The sequence below is a fragment of the Thermobia domestica genome, chromosome 13, assembly GCF_964235325.1.
Source record: "Thermobia domestica chromosome 13, izTheDome1.hap1.1, whole genome shotgun sequence".
NCBI classification, from domain to species: domain Eukaryota; kingdom Metazoa; phylum Arthropoda; class Insecta; order Zygentoma; family Lepismatidae; genus Thermobia; species Thermobia domestica.
In genome coordinates, this window is record NC_137466.1 from 90224196 (window position 1) to 90243460 (window position 19265).

Here is a 19265-nt window from a genome sequence, read left to right on the forward strand (position 1 = left end):
ACTTGCGCCACACTAATTCAGCGTTAAACTAAACTGATTCTATCAATAAACTCTTCTTTCTTTGGAATTCCGAAGAATGCTACATGTATGATTAACATTACTGTATATAATAACGATGTAAATGAGTTAGAGTTCGGTACTCTGTGTTTGGCCCTTCCCGCTGATGTAGTGGTTTGTGCACGGAGTCTTGGATTCGATTCCCGAGGGGAGCACAGAAAATTTAATTTCACACTCATTCATCTTCATTGATCATCTGTCTCCTTTAGACTAAAGGGTATAATCGTGAGGCGTTAAACTTAAAACATTTTTGCTGTGTGTGATAATCTGGTGAATCAGTTTTTGTAACTTCTAAATGAATCATATGTTTAGGCTAAAGGTGATGCAACTGGTCCACCTAGAAGAAGCGAAAGTAAATCTACTTCAAGTAGTAAGAAACCAGAAGAGAAAAGGAGGCACGAACGGAAGATCAGTACCAGTAGCAGTAGTGCCAAGGACGATAAACGGAAGGAAGACAAAGATAGGGAAAGAGAAAGAGAAAAGGATAAAGAGAAGGAAAAAGAGAAAGATGGAGATAAAAGTGATAAAGGTATGTCATCTATGTGTAGGGGGCGTTTCCCGTTAAGTACTTGTTTTGATTCCATTTGTGCATGAAGGACTTGCCTTGTCTGTAAGTGGATTTGTATCAAACGAAATTTGTTGTATTGTTTAATACATGAACATCTCTACCTATAGATTAGTAGAAAAGTGAGAATCGAGGAACAGCATTATCTAGTAATCATTAGTGCAACTTTTCCTTCGTATTTTAAGGTATATTTTTTTTAGATTATTTTACTCGGTATTTGAACTTCGAAAGTTATATTGTATTACAACCTTCGGTGCTGATTGCTGATTTACATTCTATGCCTCTTCTTATTGTTTGTATTATGTCACTAGTAAGAATAATTATTTAATTTTATGCTAGAGCTGTATTGCTATGTGCTTATGGCTATACCTAGGTATGGTTAGTATTCTTGCGCCTTTGGTTCAGGAGACTCAGAGTCGATTTCCGATGGGAGTCCATGTACAGTAATTCTAATTCTACATGAAGTATCCGAGTTAGTTGTTCCGAATGTATTATATTTTTGTAGAACAGTTCGAGTATTATTTCCGTTATTCTGCCTAAGGCAAGTTCTAGAACATTTACCTAACTTAATATGTTCCACTAAGCTTGTAGAGCAGTTTTGTAGGAGACATGTCCTTTCCCCTCACGATTCTAAAGAACACATAGAAATCTAGAAGTTAGGGAACTCGAATGAAGATTAGATATAGAGGAAGTTGTAGTATTACAGTACTTCATATAATTTTTCTTTTCACCGTTGCGTTCAAAATAATACATGTCGTTGCCGATTATTAAACTGACAATAAGTGCATTAACTTGAAGTCCTCTTTGTCCTATTGATATGTCCTGCCCATGCTGACCACCATCGGTTTCATTGAAAAGTAACTAGCTTAACGAAAATAAATTAGTTTTGAAACGAAAAACTACTGTTTGAGAATAAAATCCGTGAGACGAATATTCGAACTCAAGTGGAACGCCAATGCGGAATGGTGGAAAGTTAATAGCGAGGAACTGCATAGTTCATCAAATGTAGGAGGCTCAGGTGGACAGGTCATATAGCCAGAATGGAGAATGTAGGAACGCTTTCAAAGTTATATCTGGAAATCCAATCGTAAAACGACCATTAGGAAGACCTAGGTACAGATGGGAGGGCAATATTAGGATGGATCTCGTGGAAATAGGAATAGAAAGTAGAAACTGGATCCAGTTGCCTAAGAACAGTAGTCAGTGGAGAGCTTTTGTGAACGCGACATTGAACTACGAGTTCCATAGACCATAGTTAGTAAGTTGAGGTTATTATTTCAATCGAAGTTTTGAAGTATATTGGTGGAAGTAGGTTTCCTTGGTTTATGTCGGTTTTACCCAAAAAGCCCACTGGTAATTTGTGGGTGTGGAAAATTCCAACAACCCTGGCCTTAATACGTCTAGACTGAATTACACAGCACCAATCGATTGATACACTTGCCGACAATAATCGTAAAAGCAATAAAGAATTTACCACTTGCTGTATTTTTTTAGGGAAGTTTTTTTCGGTTTACCAACCTCTTGGAACATCAACAGTAGCATATGTTTGAAAAGGTTTCTAGGAAATTAAGATTATGTAGGTGTACAACATACGAAGGGGGATTTTTACATTAACAGTGTGGAAATAATGTTCGGCATTGTTCCAAATTTCAAGATAGATAGATGGCCAACGAATTGAGTTATAAGTAATGTATGGCTTATGGAATAATGTGGGTTCCGTAGGAAAGAGGTCAGCTAGGGAGATGGTTAAGTTAACAGGCTTTGTGTATTTAGTGTATTAATTAACTACTTGTCTTTATTAATTTTCCTTTTCATTTCAGAAGCAAAATCAGAAAGTGCGGGTGACAAAGAGAAAAAAGAAGGTGAAGCAGCAGGTGGCAAAGCAGAAGAATCGGGCGAGAAGAAAAAGGAAGGAGAACAGAAGGAACAGAATGAGAAGGACAAATCAAAGGATAAAAGTAAAAGCAGAGAAGTATCGCGTGATAGAGAAAGGCGTCGGCGACGTAGTGCAGGTGGACATTCCTATTCAAGAACTCGTAGTCGAAGTCCTGCAAGAAGTAAAAGTGGACGACGTTCGCCAGGACGAAAACCAAACATATTAACATTTGCACAAATACAGGTGAGAATAATCTTTCATTGGCTGTTCATTTAGTAATGTCAGTTTTTAATTCCGTGCGATACTTCAGTCATGCTGTGTAACATTATGTCAGTCATCAGCTTAGTTATCATAATTGTGAACTTGTCACCAGTGGGAATTTGATTAGGTATTTTATTAGGTAACTAGCGTATTTTGTACTTGTGCATTTATCACATCTGTATGTATATCTTCTTGTACAGCCGTAAGTTTTTAATTTGCTTATTTGAAATCTTCCTTCCACGCTTCTAAATCTTTTCTTCACATATAGAACATGCTGCGAAATAAAGGTTCATCTTCCGAGGTTGTGCTAATTGTTGTAATATGAACAAATCGTATCGCACGATCATGAAACTGAAACGCTGTCCACATAGAGTCAGTAGTGTATGAATTCATTAAATTGTAAATAGTTAATGTAGTGGTGTTTTTGAAACGTCTGGAGAATACACTAGACAAGCACAGGGGAACACATGCACACACCCTTAAAAAATCGGGAGCGTTGAATTGAAATCATATTGTCGAGAAAGAACATTAAATAGGATGGGAGCGTATCATTATCGCACAAAATACCGCACAATGCAAATATCAAAAGTCAGCGCTAAACTTGTTCTCGTTCGAGGATTAGTAGCCCATGTTTATGGACTACTTTTCACGTCCATGTATAGTCCGACTACGCACACATTCAGTGGACGAACAGTCTTAATAGACAGATGAAAGCCATATTAATTGCCAATTTGTTGTGTACTGTTAATTTCGAAGCTACTTTTCGTGCATAGACTTTTGGTCCAGCTGCTTTGTCTTTCTTGGGTCAGTTACGTCTTCAGTTTGATAAAGGGTTTCAAATTCAAGACATTTTCTGTTATAGTTATTGTCTTTCATATAACAACTCAATATTCGAGGAACTGCCAACGTAAGATATAAACAAGTAAGTATCGTTTCACATTGTGAATCTAGAGCAGACTTCCAATTTTGCGAACTTTTAATGGGTCTACCATTCAGTTAAAATACGTAATGAAGTCAGAGATGGAGTTTATTCGTGGGATGCTGAAGCTATATCAAAAAACATTTCTTGTTAGCTCTTACCGTTTTTGCTATATGAAAATCATTATTCAAACCGGAAGTGTTCGATTTGAACTTTCAGTTGAACTAAATGAGTGAGGTCTGGGATGCAATATTGTTCAGACACTTAGTTGATTGCAGAAAACTACTTTTGCACTATCTGTTACCGGTTTTTCTTTTTCTTTCTATGGAAATCCATAGTGAAATCGAAAGTAGTAGTATATTTCGTCCACTTCCAGTTTTAGTAGAGGCGGATAAAGATACGATCTTTTCTTCAGATGCTGAATCGATTCGAGAGAGCTTCTTGTCGCTATATATTATTACTTTTTAACTGTAATTATTATAATATATTATTACCTTTAAAAGTGGGAAGTAGTAATTTGTGTCACTTTCGGTTTGAATATAAGGTTAACGGAGGGAATGAAAGCTATTCTTTGGGCACTGAATCTACTTCATAAGACTGTCTTTGATATCTCGTGCCGTTTTAGGTCTATAGCGATCAGCGTTGAAACCAGAAATGGTTAATTTGTGTCACTTCCTGTTTGACTAGAGGGTTAACAGAGTACATGAAACCTATTGTTGGGACACTGAGTTGATTCCGAAAACCGGTTTGTCGCTATTGCTTCGTTTTATAAGGCTTCAGATATATGATAGCATAGTTTGAGAGTCGAATAAATCCTCGGTAATAAGCCAAGAATCTTTAGTTCAATGAAACTGAATTTTTTCAACGTGAATAAAACCACTATCATCTTCCTAACGAACGAGATGTCTATGCTAAATAGCACACTATTATATACATTCATGAATTCAATTACTTGTGATCTATAACTAGCGAGAAACAAAATACGAAATTTCGTATTTTTAAACTATGGCTCGTAGGGCAATAGGAATAAGGGTCTTATCGGTAATGTTTTATTGTGTGCCGAATCAGACTGACGTGTTTCAAAATATCATATTTCACAATATTTTGAGAATTTTCATATTCAGTAAAAATCTTAATTTTTTTCATATCCTGTATGTTTCATATGCCTAAACTGAATTTTTAACTTTGATTAACCCAGTGACTTGCATCGCCTTCAAGCAGTGACGTAAAGATAAAATTTGCAGTAGGTATACTCTCGACAGCGCACGAAAATATAACGTCAATACTCCCCCCTCAAAAAAAAAAAAAAAAAAAAAAATATTTTATGCTCCTTTACCCTTCCTCAATCATCTTTCCATATGGTAATCTGGGTGGCTACACACCGTATGCGTATAATTTTATAAACTACAAATTTATGTCGGAAGCATTCATTTGCTTTTGCAGACTGCTTACTACAATGCTTACAATTCCTGAATACAGTGGTTCCAGCTTAAAAATATATGCATACTGTAAATTTTAAGAACGGGATAGGCGTGTCAGATTGAGAAAAGCTAGTGATTAGAATTCTGCTACTGAATTGAAATTAAAATCGTGAAGTTCAGTCCTGACGCTTGTACTGTAGGTTAGAAAAGGGAATCCATTTTGATCAAGTCGAGAATTGCTGGAGGGTAATATACTCCCACGTTGAATTTCCAGATGTAAAATTCCATATACGTAAAAGTTTTACGAACTCCTTTGATGAATTCTTACTTATAATCAGTAGTTTTGCTAAGAAATTAGTTTCAGGAAATCAACATGTTCACAAACAAAAACAAAAAGATTATGTATTTAATTTTGAGCGTATACCCACATGCTGTGGATATTTAACGTTGAGCATACGCTGGACTATAAAAATGTTAGGTGAATATACGCTGTATACTTCCGTATACCCTCGATTACATATTTGCCTTCAAGGTTAACCCTTATAGGATTTGTGGTAACTTTTGTTACCATGACGTAGTATCGTCTTTGACTGCTTATTTAGGTTCTATAACAGGTATTTAAGCCAGTTTATTTTGTTATTGGTCAAGTCAAGAATAGACCAAAGAACACTCCAGATTCATTTTGGAACCGGATGGTCAACTTGGCGGCGCCAAGTGGGGCGGAGAGGCGTGACTTTTTATTTTTTTCGTAAGGCAAATTTCAAAAATTTTTTCACGCCTTTAGTTTTCAAGAGATCACTGCGCGAAACCGGGGCCGGGCCCGAGAGGCGCAAGTGTTTTGAGGGGGCGCTTTCAGAAAAATTTCCGGTTTTTCCCGAGTTTTCTGGTTCAGGTGTATGATACGGACATGTGAGTGGTACCGTTGGAAAGGGCTTGTTATACTGAAGAAAACGATGTTTGAACTATGACTCTATGCCAAAAAATAATGACGCAATAAATTTTTATAATATGTATATAGAGCCTAAATTCAGCCTTTCAACAATTTTTCCCGCCCTTTGTTTTCAAGATACAAGATTGAAATTTTGCATACGTATTATGTACATAACAATGTATTCTTTATTTGAAAATCAGATTCCTACGTGGACCCAGGCCCGGGCTGCAAAAATTTCGAAAAATTCCCGGTTTTACCCGATTTTCCCGTTTTTTGGTGTGTAATACGGACAAGCAAGTGGTACCGTTGGAAAGTATGCTCTATCCTGGAAAAAAAAACGAGGTATGAAGCATGATCCGACGATAATTAGTAAGAAAGCAGTAGCTGTTTGAGTCTAAAATTTACCTCAGAAAGTGGAAATCTTAAAAGGGTTAAGCTCACTTCCTGTCCCTAATGTAGAAAGTAAGGTTCCTCATCAGATCAATAGCAATGAACTCAAGCTCATTCCTCAGTTAGACATGCTGATGAAGGAAACTTCCACAACATGTAGAATTTACCAACATCTTTGTAAGATAAAAGCCACCCTTTGAAGCCAGAAATCGTCCTGACATCGCAACGTACCGAATTCCACCATAGAAGGTACGGTCATAACCCGGCGAATTTCGTTCTATGATCTGAGTGCCATGCTAAAACTAGGGTTGGGTTACAGCCTCAGAACTGTCTACAGATTAGAGCTAAGGTACTAGTGGAGCCTGTAACTCGTGCAGTCATCCTTTAGGAGTGGGACGAACCTCTTTTCCCCTTCGGCTGGATGTCTTTCCATTTGTTTACATGAGAAAGAAAGACAATGCCAGTGTAGGATTTACTTGTACCGCCAATGCGTTTACTTTAAGTTCCTCGTGTCTGCCTTCGGCATGGAAGACCCGTGTTCGATCCCTGGCGGAAAAGAAAATACTCCACTGCATCCACGGTGGACGGAGCTGAGAGACGCTAATTCAGAAGTGGAGGACCTGAGATGATGATGCGTTTAAGAAGTGTGTCTATCTTGTTTTGTGTGGTGGATGGGCAAGTGTCCTTCTTAATCCTTATACCTATAGATCCGTAGATGTGTGGTAATTGCTCGTTCAAAAGGCGCCTTGACATAAAACCCTTCCAAAGAAGGGTAACTGGATACTCCCATTAGTTAAATAAACCCATGTACATCTCCCAGTTACACCTGCTGTGAAAATCAATCCCTTATCGAGCAGGAGTCCGCGCCTGAGCATTAAGACAAGCTTGTTCTCCCTTCTAATGCCGAAGAATTTCGAGGTACCGAGTCTCACGGTATGGCCATAATCCGGCAGAGTCCAATCGATTTCTGTGAAGTCCTCCCTACGTTAGCTTTACGTGCTGAAATAGCATACTCTCCCGGAGGTAATAAAAATTGTTAGTTGCCTATTTGGACGATGGAACCAGCGTTGCCTCCCTCCATAGGGCCACCAGAGGTTAACTCATTTCGAGAAAGTCTGGCTTAAGTTTTAATTGTTGAGGTACCATGTACACGTCCGGACCTAGTGGGACAAGCTTCTTTTCCCTGGTATGTTATTGTATCTTTTAATATATAGTATGTATTTAAAACGCCAATTGTTAATCGTAAGCTTTTATTGTTAAAAAATAATAGTGTAAACCTATACCAACTGTTTCGAAAAGGTTAATCAACAATAGCGTAAATGTAAGGTGATACGTACATACACAGTGCGGCAGTTTGAAATCGAAATAGAGTTGTAGAAAAAGATTAATTTTGGATTTTGACTGGCGTAGTTTTTGGCCTTACATAGAATTAGGAGCCGGAGGACGGGCGGGTTATATTGACAGACTCATGCCTCATCCCCAGTAACGATATTCAGTAGGAAGTTAGGGTCCCTATTGGCGGTAGCAATCAGTTCTTTACAGTGATCAATCTGTCCCTTTGTTGGTCATTTGATAAGGAATGCAACACGAAACGGACACAAATCTTTCACGAGTTGAGATTGTGTGTTATTATTTGCTGCATAGTTAATTGAAGTGCAGCTCCTCAGCAAGGATTCACAGCGTCGGATTTCGATCTTTCATGTTCATTGTCCTCACTTTCTCCACCAGTTTCTGTATTTTCACTGTCCTTGGTGCATCTGAATGTTCGTCGTCTTCAATTGAGTCCCATTCCTCTCTGAAACGCTTATGCCAAGCAAATACACGTGCACGGGATAAACAAGTGGCCCCATACACTTGTTGCAACATTTGATAAGTTTCTGTAGCAGTCTTATTTAGCTGCGCACAAAATTTGATGTTCGCTCTTTGTTCCGTGCTGAACTCACGATGCAGCTTAGCGGAAAAGGGGGGAAGGGGGCGATGGGTCAATGCTAGAGTGGTTACCTCTGGTGCGTGGGATCTGTGGTTTGATTCCGAACCAAGTTTATGGTGGACATCATGATGTCCGTATGTTTTCCCGGATATTCTCGTCTTCTCACTCCATCAATTCTATTATCATTCATCTGCCGTAATCACCGTCACCCTTAGCCTAAAGGATATAATTGTGGAACGTTAAGCTGAAAGACTTACGACGCAGCTTAACACCTGTCTATTCACAAAGCCCACACACGTAACTGTCAGTCAATATCAATTCTTTGTTAAAAGTTACTCATAAAACACCTCTTTTATTTGCATAGCTGCGCCACATGTTGAGAAAAAATCAGTCTCAATTTCAAATTGCTGCACTGTATACAGTTAATTCATCATCATTATAGTTTCATATTTTGAACTTTTGATTTTGATATTTTTTTCTCCATACTTGCCTCTCAGCTAACATTATACAATAGCTTTGTCTATTATAATTGTATTCTTAGGCAGAATTATTTACATTATATATATATATATATATAACCCGTTAGAATGCTTAATGAACATTTAATTGACGTATAACTTTGTCTTCTATTTCAGGAAGCCAGAGAGAGACAGCGTTTGAGGGAAAGAGAGAGAATAATGAGAGAGGAAAGTCGACGTCGTCAAGAGGAAAACATTCGCTTACGAGAGATTGAAAGAAGGCAGCGGGATGAATCGCTTCGATTAGAAAGGTAAGACTTTGAATTTTAAAGGAATTTGAGAGGGTATCGTAGAGCTCTTTGTTTAGTATAGTTAAGAAAGATCAGGCAAATCTCTTTCTGAAGACACCCACATTTTTATGAATATGGTTGCAATGTTGAGAATTAAACCTTTATTAGAAATTAACTTCCGACTTCTCATACCAAAGGAAGAATTATATCGTAAACATAATGAGTTCTCAGGAAATATTTGGAACAATTCTGAGAAGCAAATAAAACTACTAATAAAATCTGTTGCACAGATAAACAACTAAGACCTTAAAGATGTGATTAAAAAAATAGTAAGTTGCTACAGTTAGTGTAAGGATTCATTTTACTTTATATATAACTTATACATGCATACAATTTGTATTTTTAGGGAAAGAGAGAAACTTCGTCTTGAACGGGAACGATTAGAGCGTGACCGTGCCGAATTAATACGTATGGAAAGAGAAAGACAGCGGATCGAGCGTGAGAAGTTGGAAAGAGAACGAGAAGAATTAAGACGTCAGCAGATGAGGTAAGGAATTATTTCCATTTACTTTCTCATCAGATAGAATATCTCCTTTACTGGAAAGCTTTTATTTGAGTCATTTGACATTTCTGTACACGTGGCGAAATGCATAGCTGCGATAAAAAAAAAAATATTGTATATACGCTGATTTTAATAATTTTCACCAAATTCCCAAGGCAAGATTCTTTTAAAGTTCAATATATCTTTCTACCTTTTGAATAAAGCAACTTCGGTAAATTTCGATAATTTTCAAAATAACTTGCGAAAAAGATTTCCGATCGACATTTATATCCATTTCCAAAACTAATGATGGAATCGGGATAAGAAGTTTTTTTCAGAATAGAAACAGTACATATCATTGTTGAATATTCAGAAGCAGCATGTGCGTCACTGATAGTTGTGTGTGTATTACAGTTAAGGGAAGACTAGCAGCATTTTTTGACATTTACAGCGTCTCTTACTCTTTTTCCGCTTACACTGAGTTGAGTATTTCTAAATCCGTAGTCACACAATTTGTCTGTCTTCTTTTTGCTTTTCCTCTTTCTCTTCTGCCTTCTATTATAGTCTTCTATCTACTTACGTCATATAATTTGCAGTACATAAATAATCTATTCTAGCAGAATAAAAACTATCAATTAGTATTGACAACGAATTACATACTCCTTAAGACCGTAAAAATTCCACTTTTTCGAAAAGCACTCACGTCAATGTATCCTCAACCATAGTATTGTGTTCTTCTCGATGTAATCTATCCATTGATATATCTTTTATATTAGGCAATTAAGAGTCAAACATAATTTTAGGCTATATCTCATTACCCATATTTCATACTGTTGTTCTTCTAATGTCAGTAAAAGCATTAGAGGGAATACTTCATTATCTTTCATCTTTATTTGTGGCCTGATTATCGTACAGCATCAGTTTGTATGTCTTATCAATAGTTGATTTGTTTTCGTCCTCAAAAACTATTCATGATAATTTCAAACTCGACACATCATTTTGTTTAGCTTGATAAGATGTAACAGTTGGTATCTGACGCGTTCAGTGCACAAGGAAAAAGTCCACTTTTTTGATGATTTTGGACATATTTATTTAGTCCTGAAGTTTCTTTCAGAGCTTAACACTAGAACGATCAACGGTGGCCAGTTCATCCTTTTTGACTTTCTTTTGTTTACTAGCCCGTTAATTTTGAAGATTCATTTCATGACTTTTCATTATTTGAACTAAACAACACTGAAAATTATGTCGATATTCCTCAGATGTTTCTAGAAGTACAGCAGTCTGCCTCAAAAGTCACAATATGTCCACCATAAGGAACTTTTGACTTAGTGTTAATACGAGGTCTAGCCAAAAAAATAACGGAACTGCTGCCAAAAGTATGTTTTATTGTCACACACTTACAAATTGGAAGTGATCCTCTTCAACATACTAATGAAACTTCTCAGTGGCTGACAGTGTTCATAGCATGATTGTGTGTATGATCACGCGTAATTTCGATATAGGTGCATCAATTTTGTTGATTTACTTTTTATTTGAAAAAGTATGTCCTCACGGTAGTTTCATATAGTTTTTACGTGGTGCTATCCAGAATTTTCGGAACTGGTGCTGCCATCTGGAAAGTAGTAGTAGTAGTAAGCTTTGCACCGATAGTTTGCAAGACTAGCATATCTGATGAGTGAGAATGCACAGTTTCATGCAGCTGGGTTGATGCGTTGAGTGTGTACAGTGCTTTTCGTGGTGATTTGACGATGGATCCGAGAATAGAATAGCGCGTGTGTATCAAATTCTGTGCGAATCTCGGGAAAAGTGCTACGGAGATCTTTGCAGTGATTCAACAAGTGTTTGGGGAACACAGCATGAGCCGTACGCGTGTGTTTGAGTGGCATGCTCTGTTCAAAGCCGGCCATACAGACATCGAAGACAATGTCCACACTGGAAGGCCCGTTAGCCGCACAACGCGACATTGTTGCCAAACTTCAACAATTGGTTCGTGAGGATCGACCTCAAACCATTCACGACCTTGCTGATGAAGTGGGAATGGGTTACGGGACATATCAACGAACTTTTGACTGTTAAATGGGGCATGTATCGTGTCGCCGCAAAATTTGTGTCAAGGATCTTGACTGCTGATCAGAAGGCACAGCATGTGGCAGTTTGCGCGGAGCTTCGTCAGAAAGCATCTGATGATCCAACCTTCTTGTCACGGTCTATCACCGGCGACGAGAGTTGAATTTACGGTTATGACCCTGAGACAAAAATCGTCCCAGTGGAAGAGCCCAAGCTCACCACGACCAGAAAAGGCGAGACAGGTGAAGAGCAAAGACAACAGCATGCTCATCGTATTCTTTGATATCAAGGTGATTGTGCACAACGCCCCACCAAATCAAACCGTGAATTCAATGTATTACTGTGACGTTTTGCGACGGCTCCTTGAAAACGTACGGAGACGACGGCTCGAACTTTGGCGACAAGGGAACTGGCTGCTGCATCACGACAATGCGCCCTGTCACACAACCTTGCTCACCAGGAACTTTTTGGCAAAAAAAAAAACATGGCGGTTGTACCCCACCCACCGTAATCGCCGGATTTGGCACCTTGTGACTTCGCTCTCTTCCCAAAACTGAAAAGCCAGTTGAAAGGCCGTCGGTTTGACACACTTGAGAGGATTCGAAGCTTCGCTGGCGGTGTTACCCTCGAAGAACAGGACTTCCAGGATATGTTTCGCCAATGGCAGAATCGCTAGGACCTGTGTCTTCGTGCGGAAGGGAACTACTTCGAGGGTGATGGAGGTCATTAGTCCAAAAGTACATTTTTCACCAGATGGCAGCATCAGTCCCGAATATTTTGGATAGCACCACGTATTAGAATCTGATGATAGTCATCGCGGCTAGACCATAAAACTCAAGAGTTAATAGTGGAGTCAATGCATTCTGTGATCAAGCATGTATCTCTCGACCATCTCCAAAAATCGAATTTTTTCATGAATGTTTATGCCATATCAGGGTACTTCAAAACCACAATTAATTATTTTTTACAACATCCCATGGCAACACAGGGCCTGGCGCCATTTTCCGTTTTTTCAATTTTGGGCGTTTACGTTGTTTTGAATATCTCAGCATGTATTTGTCCTAACAAATCGAAATTTGCTGAACGTCTCCAACTCGTACAGAGCTAGAACTTTGATCTCTTAACATTTTTACCGAAAACCACTTGAAGGGGGTGAAATCAGTGTCTGTAGTAGCAACATTTTTGAACATTGAAAACATGTTTGCGAACAGGAATCAGCTGACGTAGAGGTCTGAATTTATGTGTGCATTTAGTCCGGGGCTACAAGTTAATATACAAAAATTTACAGACCTGTAGCTGCTCCCAAAGGTCTGAAAAAATCGTAAAGTTGGGGAATTATGCCAGTTTAGCATATTTCACTGTCCAATATCTCCAATGGGCCTGGATAGAAAAATCTGAAATTTTGGGAGTAGTTAGTCCTTTAGTATACCATAACTCACAACAAAGCGCGTTTTGTGTTTTTGAGCAGAAGGGGATCAGAGTATTAAGTAATAACGTCAAATTCTAGGAGGTGTTTTGTTCATAAAATCTTTTTTGGACACTGAAAACATGTTTGGGAAGAGGAAACAACTTACGTAGAGGTCTCAATTTGTGAGTGCATGTATTCCGATGTCATAAGTTAATACACAAAAATTTACAGGCCTGTAGCTGCTCCCAAAGACCTTGAAGAAAGAAGAAAAAAAAAAAAAAAAAAGATCGTAAAGTTGGAGAACTACGCCAATTTAGTATATTTCACTGTCCAATATCTCCAATGGGTCTGATATTTTGGGAGTAGTTAGTCCTTTAGTATAAAATAACACACAACAAACGCGTTTTGTGTTTTTGAGCAGAAGGGAGTCAAAGAATTAAGTAATGACGTCATACTCTAGGAGGTGCTTTATTCATAAAATCTACTGGAAGTTTGTCAGTGTTTACAGCGAGTAAATATTCACTGATTTGAGAATGTAGGTCAAAAGAAAGGACAACAGTCTCCCGCATGAGTTGATAGTTAAAACAAAAATAAACATGATTGATTATCATAATTACATGGGCGCATGGAGGAATATTCAAAATTAACAAAAAATTGGCTACTTACCAATGAATCCTCCCTTGAAAAATTTAAACGTTTTGACGTTTCGGAACTCAGCTGGTTCCTTCCTCAGTGGCAAGGTAAAAAGGATTAATACGGAAAGGAGAGAAAAGAAGTAAAACCAGGAATACATTGCACTATATAAAAGTAACGTACAAAAAAGGTCCTGAGATGGATAGAGCAGAATGAAAAAAGAATTAACTGAATAAAAAAAGAACGTGGTGTCTATGTTAGGCCACTATTGCCAGATCCAATGCATGCATCAAAGGTAGGTACCCAAGTTCGATCAATGTTGCCAGTATCAAGGTTCAATGCAGGTTTGTATTTATGAATAAAGAACGATTCTTTAATTTCCAGTTTTATTATTATTATTATTATTATTATTTTATTTTGCTGAACCTATTACCTTAACCTGTTCTATATTATGTGAATGTTGTTTTAGATGAAGCGCTAAACCCGACATGCCTTCTTCATGTGACTTTTTTGATTGTCTAACATGTTCCTTCACACGCGTGTTAATATTACGTTTAGTTTGGCCAATGTATGAGGAATCACATTCGCAATGGACGCGGTAAATACCTGCCTTATTTAATGGATCGACAAAATAGCTTTTAAATCCAGTGAGATGTTTTTGAAAAATTTTGGGGGGAATACTTGAAGCAGATATGTTATGCTTTGCAAGAATACGTTGAATTTTTGTTGAAAGTTGTGGAAAATAAGAAATTCCAATCCAAGTGTTTGCTTCTTTGGAAGTTACCGTTTTGGGGACTTGCAGCGATCTACGTGTTGGATTAAACCATTTTTGTAAAATACACAGCTTATAACCGTTTTCTTGTTCTATTTTATATAAAAACTGTATTTCTTCGTTGAGATCTTTTTGGCGGTCACAAATTCACAATGCTCTACGAAAGAAGTTCTTCCAAATATTGGCCTTGTACATTGGCGGATAAGCTGACTGTCGATGTATGTAAGTAATGCCTGCATTGGATTTTCGGAATACTTTTGTAATATATTTATTATATGATCGCGTAATCAATAGTTCTAGAAATGGAAGGCCGTTATCAGATTCATGTTCAAGGGTGAACTTCAGCCTAGGATGCTGATTGTTGAATTGTTCAAATATTTGCGTAAGTGTATTTTCGTCACGAACAAGTAGTAGAATATCATCAGCATAACGGTAATATCTAACGTATTTAAATGTGTCCTGCCGTAAAATAGACGTTTCAATCTGATTTAAAACGATATTGGACAATATTGGGGATAATGTGTTACCCATGGGTAAGCCATCATTCTGAGAAAAGTAATGATCTTCAAATTGGAATTAGTTGTTAAACAAACCTCAAGTAATTGTAATAAAAATTTAGTTTCATAGGTAGAAACGCCATTTTGTAATAACCAGGATCGAGTACTATTGATAATAAGTTCCAGTGGTATGGACGGATACATATTAACAACGTCTATGGAGGCAAGTAAAATGGTATTGGCATTTACAAATGATAATTATTGTTGTTTTACGTCAAGACTTTGTTACAACATATTAAAACCACTATTGTAACTGCTGAATTTTTTATATAATCATTTTGATAGTAAGTAAGCTGGATGATAGAAACCTGATATGATCGGGCGAAGGAGGGATGTCAGGCTTGTGCACCTTCGGAAGACCATAAATAATGGGAAGACTAGGTGCATTTTTATCATATCTTTTTCAATGTCAGTTAAAAGTGGTGAGGAATAAATTGTCGACTGTACCTTCTTAATAACCTGTGGCAAGGGATTACAGGGATATGAAACAAAATAACATTTCTCTGCTATTTGTAAGATACCGGAAGCATATCTTTGCTTTGGCATAACAACATATTGGTTTCCTTTATCAGTCGTTAAACACCAGATATCGTGTTTATTAAGAAATATTCTAAATTGTGTAATAAGCCCTTGTACATATCTGGATTTTGGAAATGGTCCTACCTTGTTGTATGAGTATAAAAAAGTATTGATATTGGCCAAGCATTCATTTCTAATAGATTGCGCGGAATGAATATCAGGTGCAAGGTCAACGGCTTTTTCTACTGAACAAAAGTTAAAGACATCCACATTTGATAGCAGTCATCACGCTATCAAATGTGGATGTCTTTAACGCACATATTCTATACGCTATACGCACATATTCTACACAATAGATTGCATGCTAGAGCTGCTTCGTGGCTAAGCGGTTAGCGTACGCGCCTTTGGCGTGGAGACCCGGGTTCGATTGCCAGCGGGAGCTCATGTGGTTCGCATTCCATGTTAATCAGTAGGTCCACGTCTCATATAGCCTCGCTGCTGAACGGGACGTAAAAAAATCAAATCAATCAAAAGACTGCATGCTAGACTAAGAATGGAATACAAAATTAAATTTGCACGCTTAGAAAAGAAAATCACTCATCTAGGTGGTACCCTTGTTTTCAATAAACGCAAACCAACAAAAATAGTCTGATTCACCTGTAGAATTATTTGTTAACCTTGCCGATATTGACATAACTAAGAAATTCCATCAGATTTTTAGGTTAGGTTTAAAATTTATCCATTCCATTGGAGATAATAATTTGTTCAGTAGAAAAAGCCGTTGACCTTTCACCTGATATTCATTCCGCGCAATCTATTAGAAATGAATGCTTCGCCAATATCAATACTTTTTTATACTCATACAAAAAGGTAGGACCATATCCAAAATCCAGATATGTACAAGGGCTTACTACACAATTTAGAATATTTCTTGACATAGACACCACGTTCTTTTTTTTTTCAGTTAATTCTTTTTTCATTCTGCTCTATCCATCTCAGGACCTTTTTTGTACGTTACTTTTATATAGTGCAATGTATTCCTGGTTTTACTTCTTTTCTCTCCTTTCCGTATTAATCCTTTTTACCTTGCCACTGAGGAAGGAACCAGCTGAGTTCCGAAACGTCAAAACGTTTAAATTTTTCAAGGAAGGATTCATTGGTAAGTAGCCAATTTTTTTGCTAATTTTGAATACCCCCCCCCCATACGCCCATGTAATTATGATACTCAATCATGTTTATTTTTGTTTTAACTGTCAACTCATGCGGGAGACTGTTGTCCTTTCTTTTGACCTACATTCTCAAGTCAGTGAATATTTACTCGCTGTAAACACTGACAAACTTCCAGTAGATTTTATGAACAAAACACCTCCTAGAGTATGACGTTGACTCCCTTCCATTACTTAATTCGTTGACTCCCTTCTGCTCAAAAACACAAAACGCGCTTTGTTGCGTGTTATGGTATACTAAAGGACTAACTACTCCCAAAATATCAGATTTTTTTATCCAGACCCATTGGAGATATTGGGCAGTGAAATATGCTAAATTGGCATAATTCCCCAACTTTACGATTTTTCTCAGACCTTTGGGAGCAGCTACAGGTCTGTAAATTTTTTTATATTAACTTGTAACCCCGGACTAAATACACACACACCTTTACATTAGTTGTTTCCTCTTCCCAAATATGTTTTCAACGTCCAAAAATGTTGCTTCTGTAGGCCCTGATTTCACCCCCTTCAAGTGGTTTGAGGCAAAAATGTTGAGATAAAAATTTTAGCTCTGCACGAGTTGGAGACTTCCAGCAATTTTGAATTTGTTAGGACAAATACATGCTGAGATATTCAAAACAACGTAAACGCCTAAAATCGAAAAAACGGAAAATGGTGGCAGCCGCTGCGTCGCTATGGGATGTTGTAAAAAAATAATTAAATGTGGGTTTGAAGTACCCTGATATGGGATAAACATTTATGAAAAAAATAGATTTTTTTGAAAAGGCGGAGCGGCAAGTTTTCTTTTTTCTCGATCACTTTGCATGGATTCATCGAGTGGTGTTAATATCGTAATCAACCGACTTCGTGATACGCATGCTCACGCATAACTTCAATAGAGATGTACCGACTTTGATTACTCTTTTTCAGTTCAAAGTGTATACTTTCTTGCGGGTCCGTACAAATTTTATCCTAATCTAATTACAGCATTTGGAGTTGAAACGTGAAATTTCTCAACAGCTGATAATCTACCGCTACCGTGTGTATGCTTACGTATAATTCTATACCACGTAGACTGATCTAATTTTATAGCAACGCTATGTAATTTTATGAGTTTACAACGTTTAATAAGAAATTTCTATGTAAATATAAACATACAATGAAGTATACATCAATTTAAAGAAAATTTTATGCATAATATAAATGAAGTTACTCATATTTGCAACACTGGGGTATGTACAAAATATGATAGCCATTGTTAACGGAAGTTAAATGTAGATGTGACTTCGACTTACACTTAATTGGATATCCACGCGATTTGATAACTACATTGCACCGTTTTGACATGGAGTTAACTAGGTTTTGCAGTGTCTCTATTTGAATACAATGTTGTCGTTTATTGCATCAATTAATTGATATCTTGTAATGTTCTTGCACGAACCATAACCTACAAATCACACCAAAGTTTTCAATAGGATAGAAATCCGGCAAATTACCGGGCCAGAGTGATGATGTAACATACCGTAAGAACGGAACATAATCTTCTATAACTGGCACGGTGGCAAGGGACAGAATCGTATTAAAAAGTAAAGGATACACTGTTGAATAAACCTCCTCTCGAAGATATTTTAGTCTGAAGAATTATTTTGTATGTTCGTGCATTAACACCACCATCATAAATATGGATTGTACCCACCCCATTGGAAGAAAAACATCCCCAAATCATGACACTTGTAGAATACTTCGAGATTTTAACAGTACACGGAAGGTGAATAATGTCCATAAATGTTGATTTTTGTCTCGCCACTGAACCGTACTTTGCTCAGTTCTTCAGTAGTCCAATCCTTGAGTCTTGGCCACTGCACACGCATTTTAGGTGGTTGTATAAGGCATGGCTTCTTGATAGCCTTGTGTAAACGCATATTCATAGATTTCGACTTCGAATTTCAGAACTGACAATAAGTTTCGCAACCCGTTTGAAAACTTAAACACGCCATCTGCGTAATCCTGAACACCTGTGCAATCAGAATGGAGAGAAGAATGGTACTGCACGATTGAGGGGTTGATTAAATAGTCGAGCGCGGATCTCACAATAAGCTAGATCGAGTCGGTCATGAAATAAACAATCGGAAAGGCTAATTTCATTTACGTCACATTTCGTAAAGTATCGCCCATTGTTTCAGATATAGATAATTTCTGACTTCATTTGCATTCTGCATAAAACTTCCTTTAAATTGATTTATATTTCATTGTATGCTTATGCTGACTTATGTAGAAACCTATTAAACCTTGTAAATGCATAGGATTACATGGAGTTGCTATTGCTGTATATAAATATATAAAATATTTGCTCACGCATGTTCCCATTTTATAGAAAGTTAGTGCACTACCTTTAGTTTACATATCCAACTAATTTTTAGTCGCGAAAAACTGAAAAAGTTAAACTTTTGTTAAAGAAATAGATA

At 37.3% G+C, this 19265-nt stretch overlaps 1 protein-coding gene across 3 annotated transcripts in view; it reads left to right on the forward strand.

The window, feature by feature from the left end:
• LOC145668323 (uncharacterized) overlaps positions 1 to 19265 on the forward strand; it is a 152983-nt gene that overhangs the window by 93105 nt on the left and 40613 nt on the right. For all 3 annotated transcript variants that reach the window (XM_081736057.1, XM_081736059.1, XM_081736058.1), the window contains exons 10-13: positions 370 to 586; positions 2443 to 2741; positions 8986 to 9119; positions 9505 to 9645. In XM_081736057.1, coding sequence (XP_081592183.1) covers positions 370 to 586; positions 2443 to 2741; positions 8986 to 9119; positions 9505 to 9645 — 791 coding nt within the window. The remainder of the gene's footprint in view (positions 1 to 369; positions 587 to 2442; positions 2742 to 8985; positions 9120 to 9504; positions 9646 to 19265) is intronic.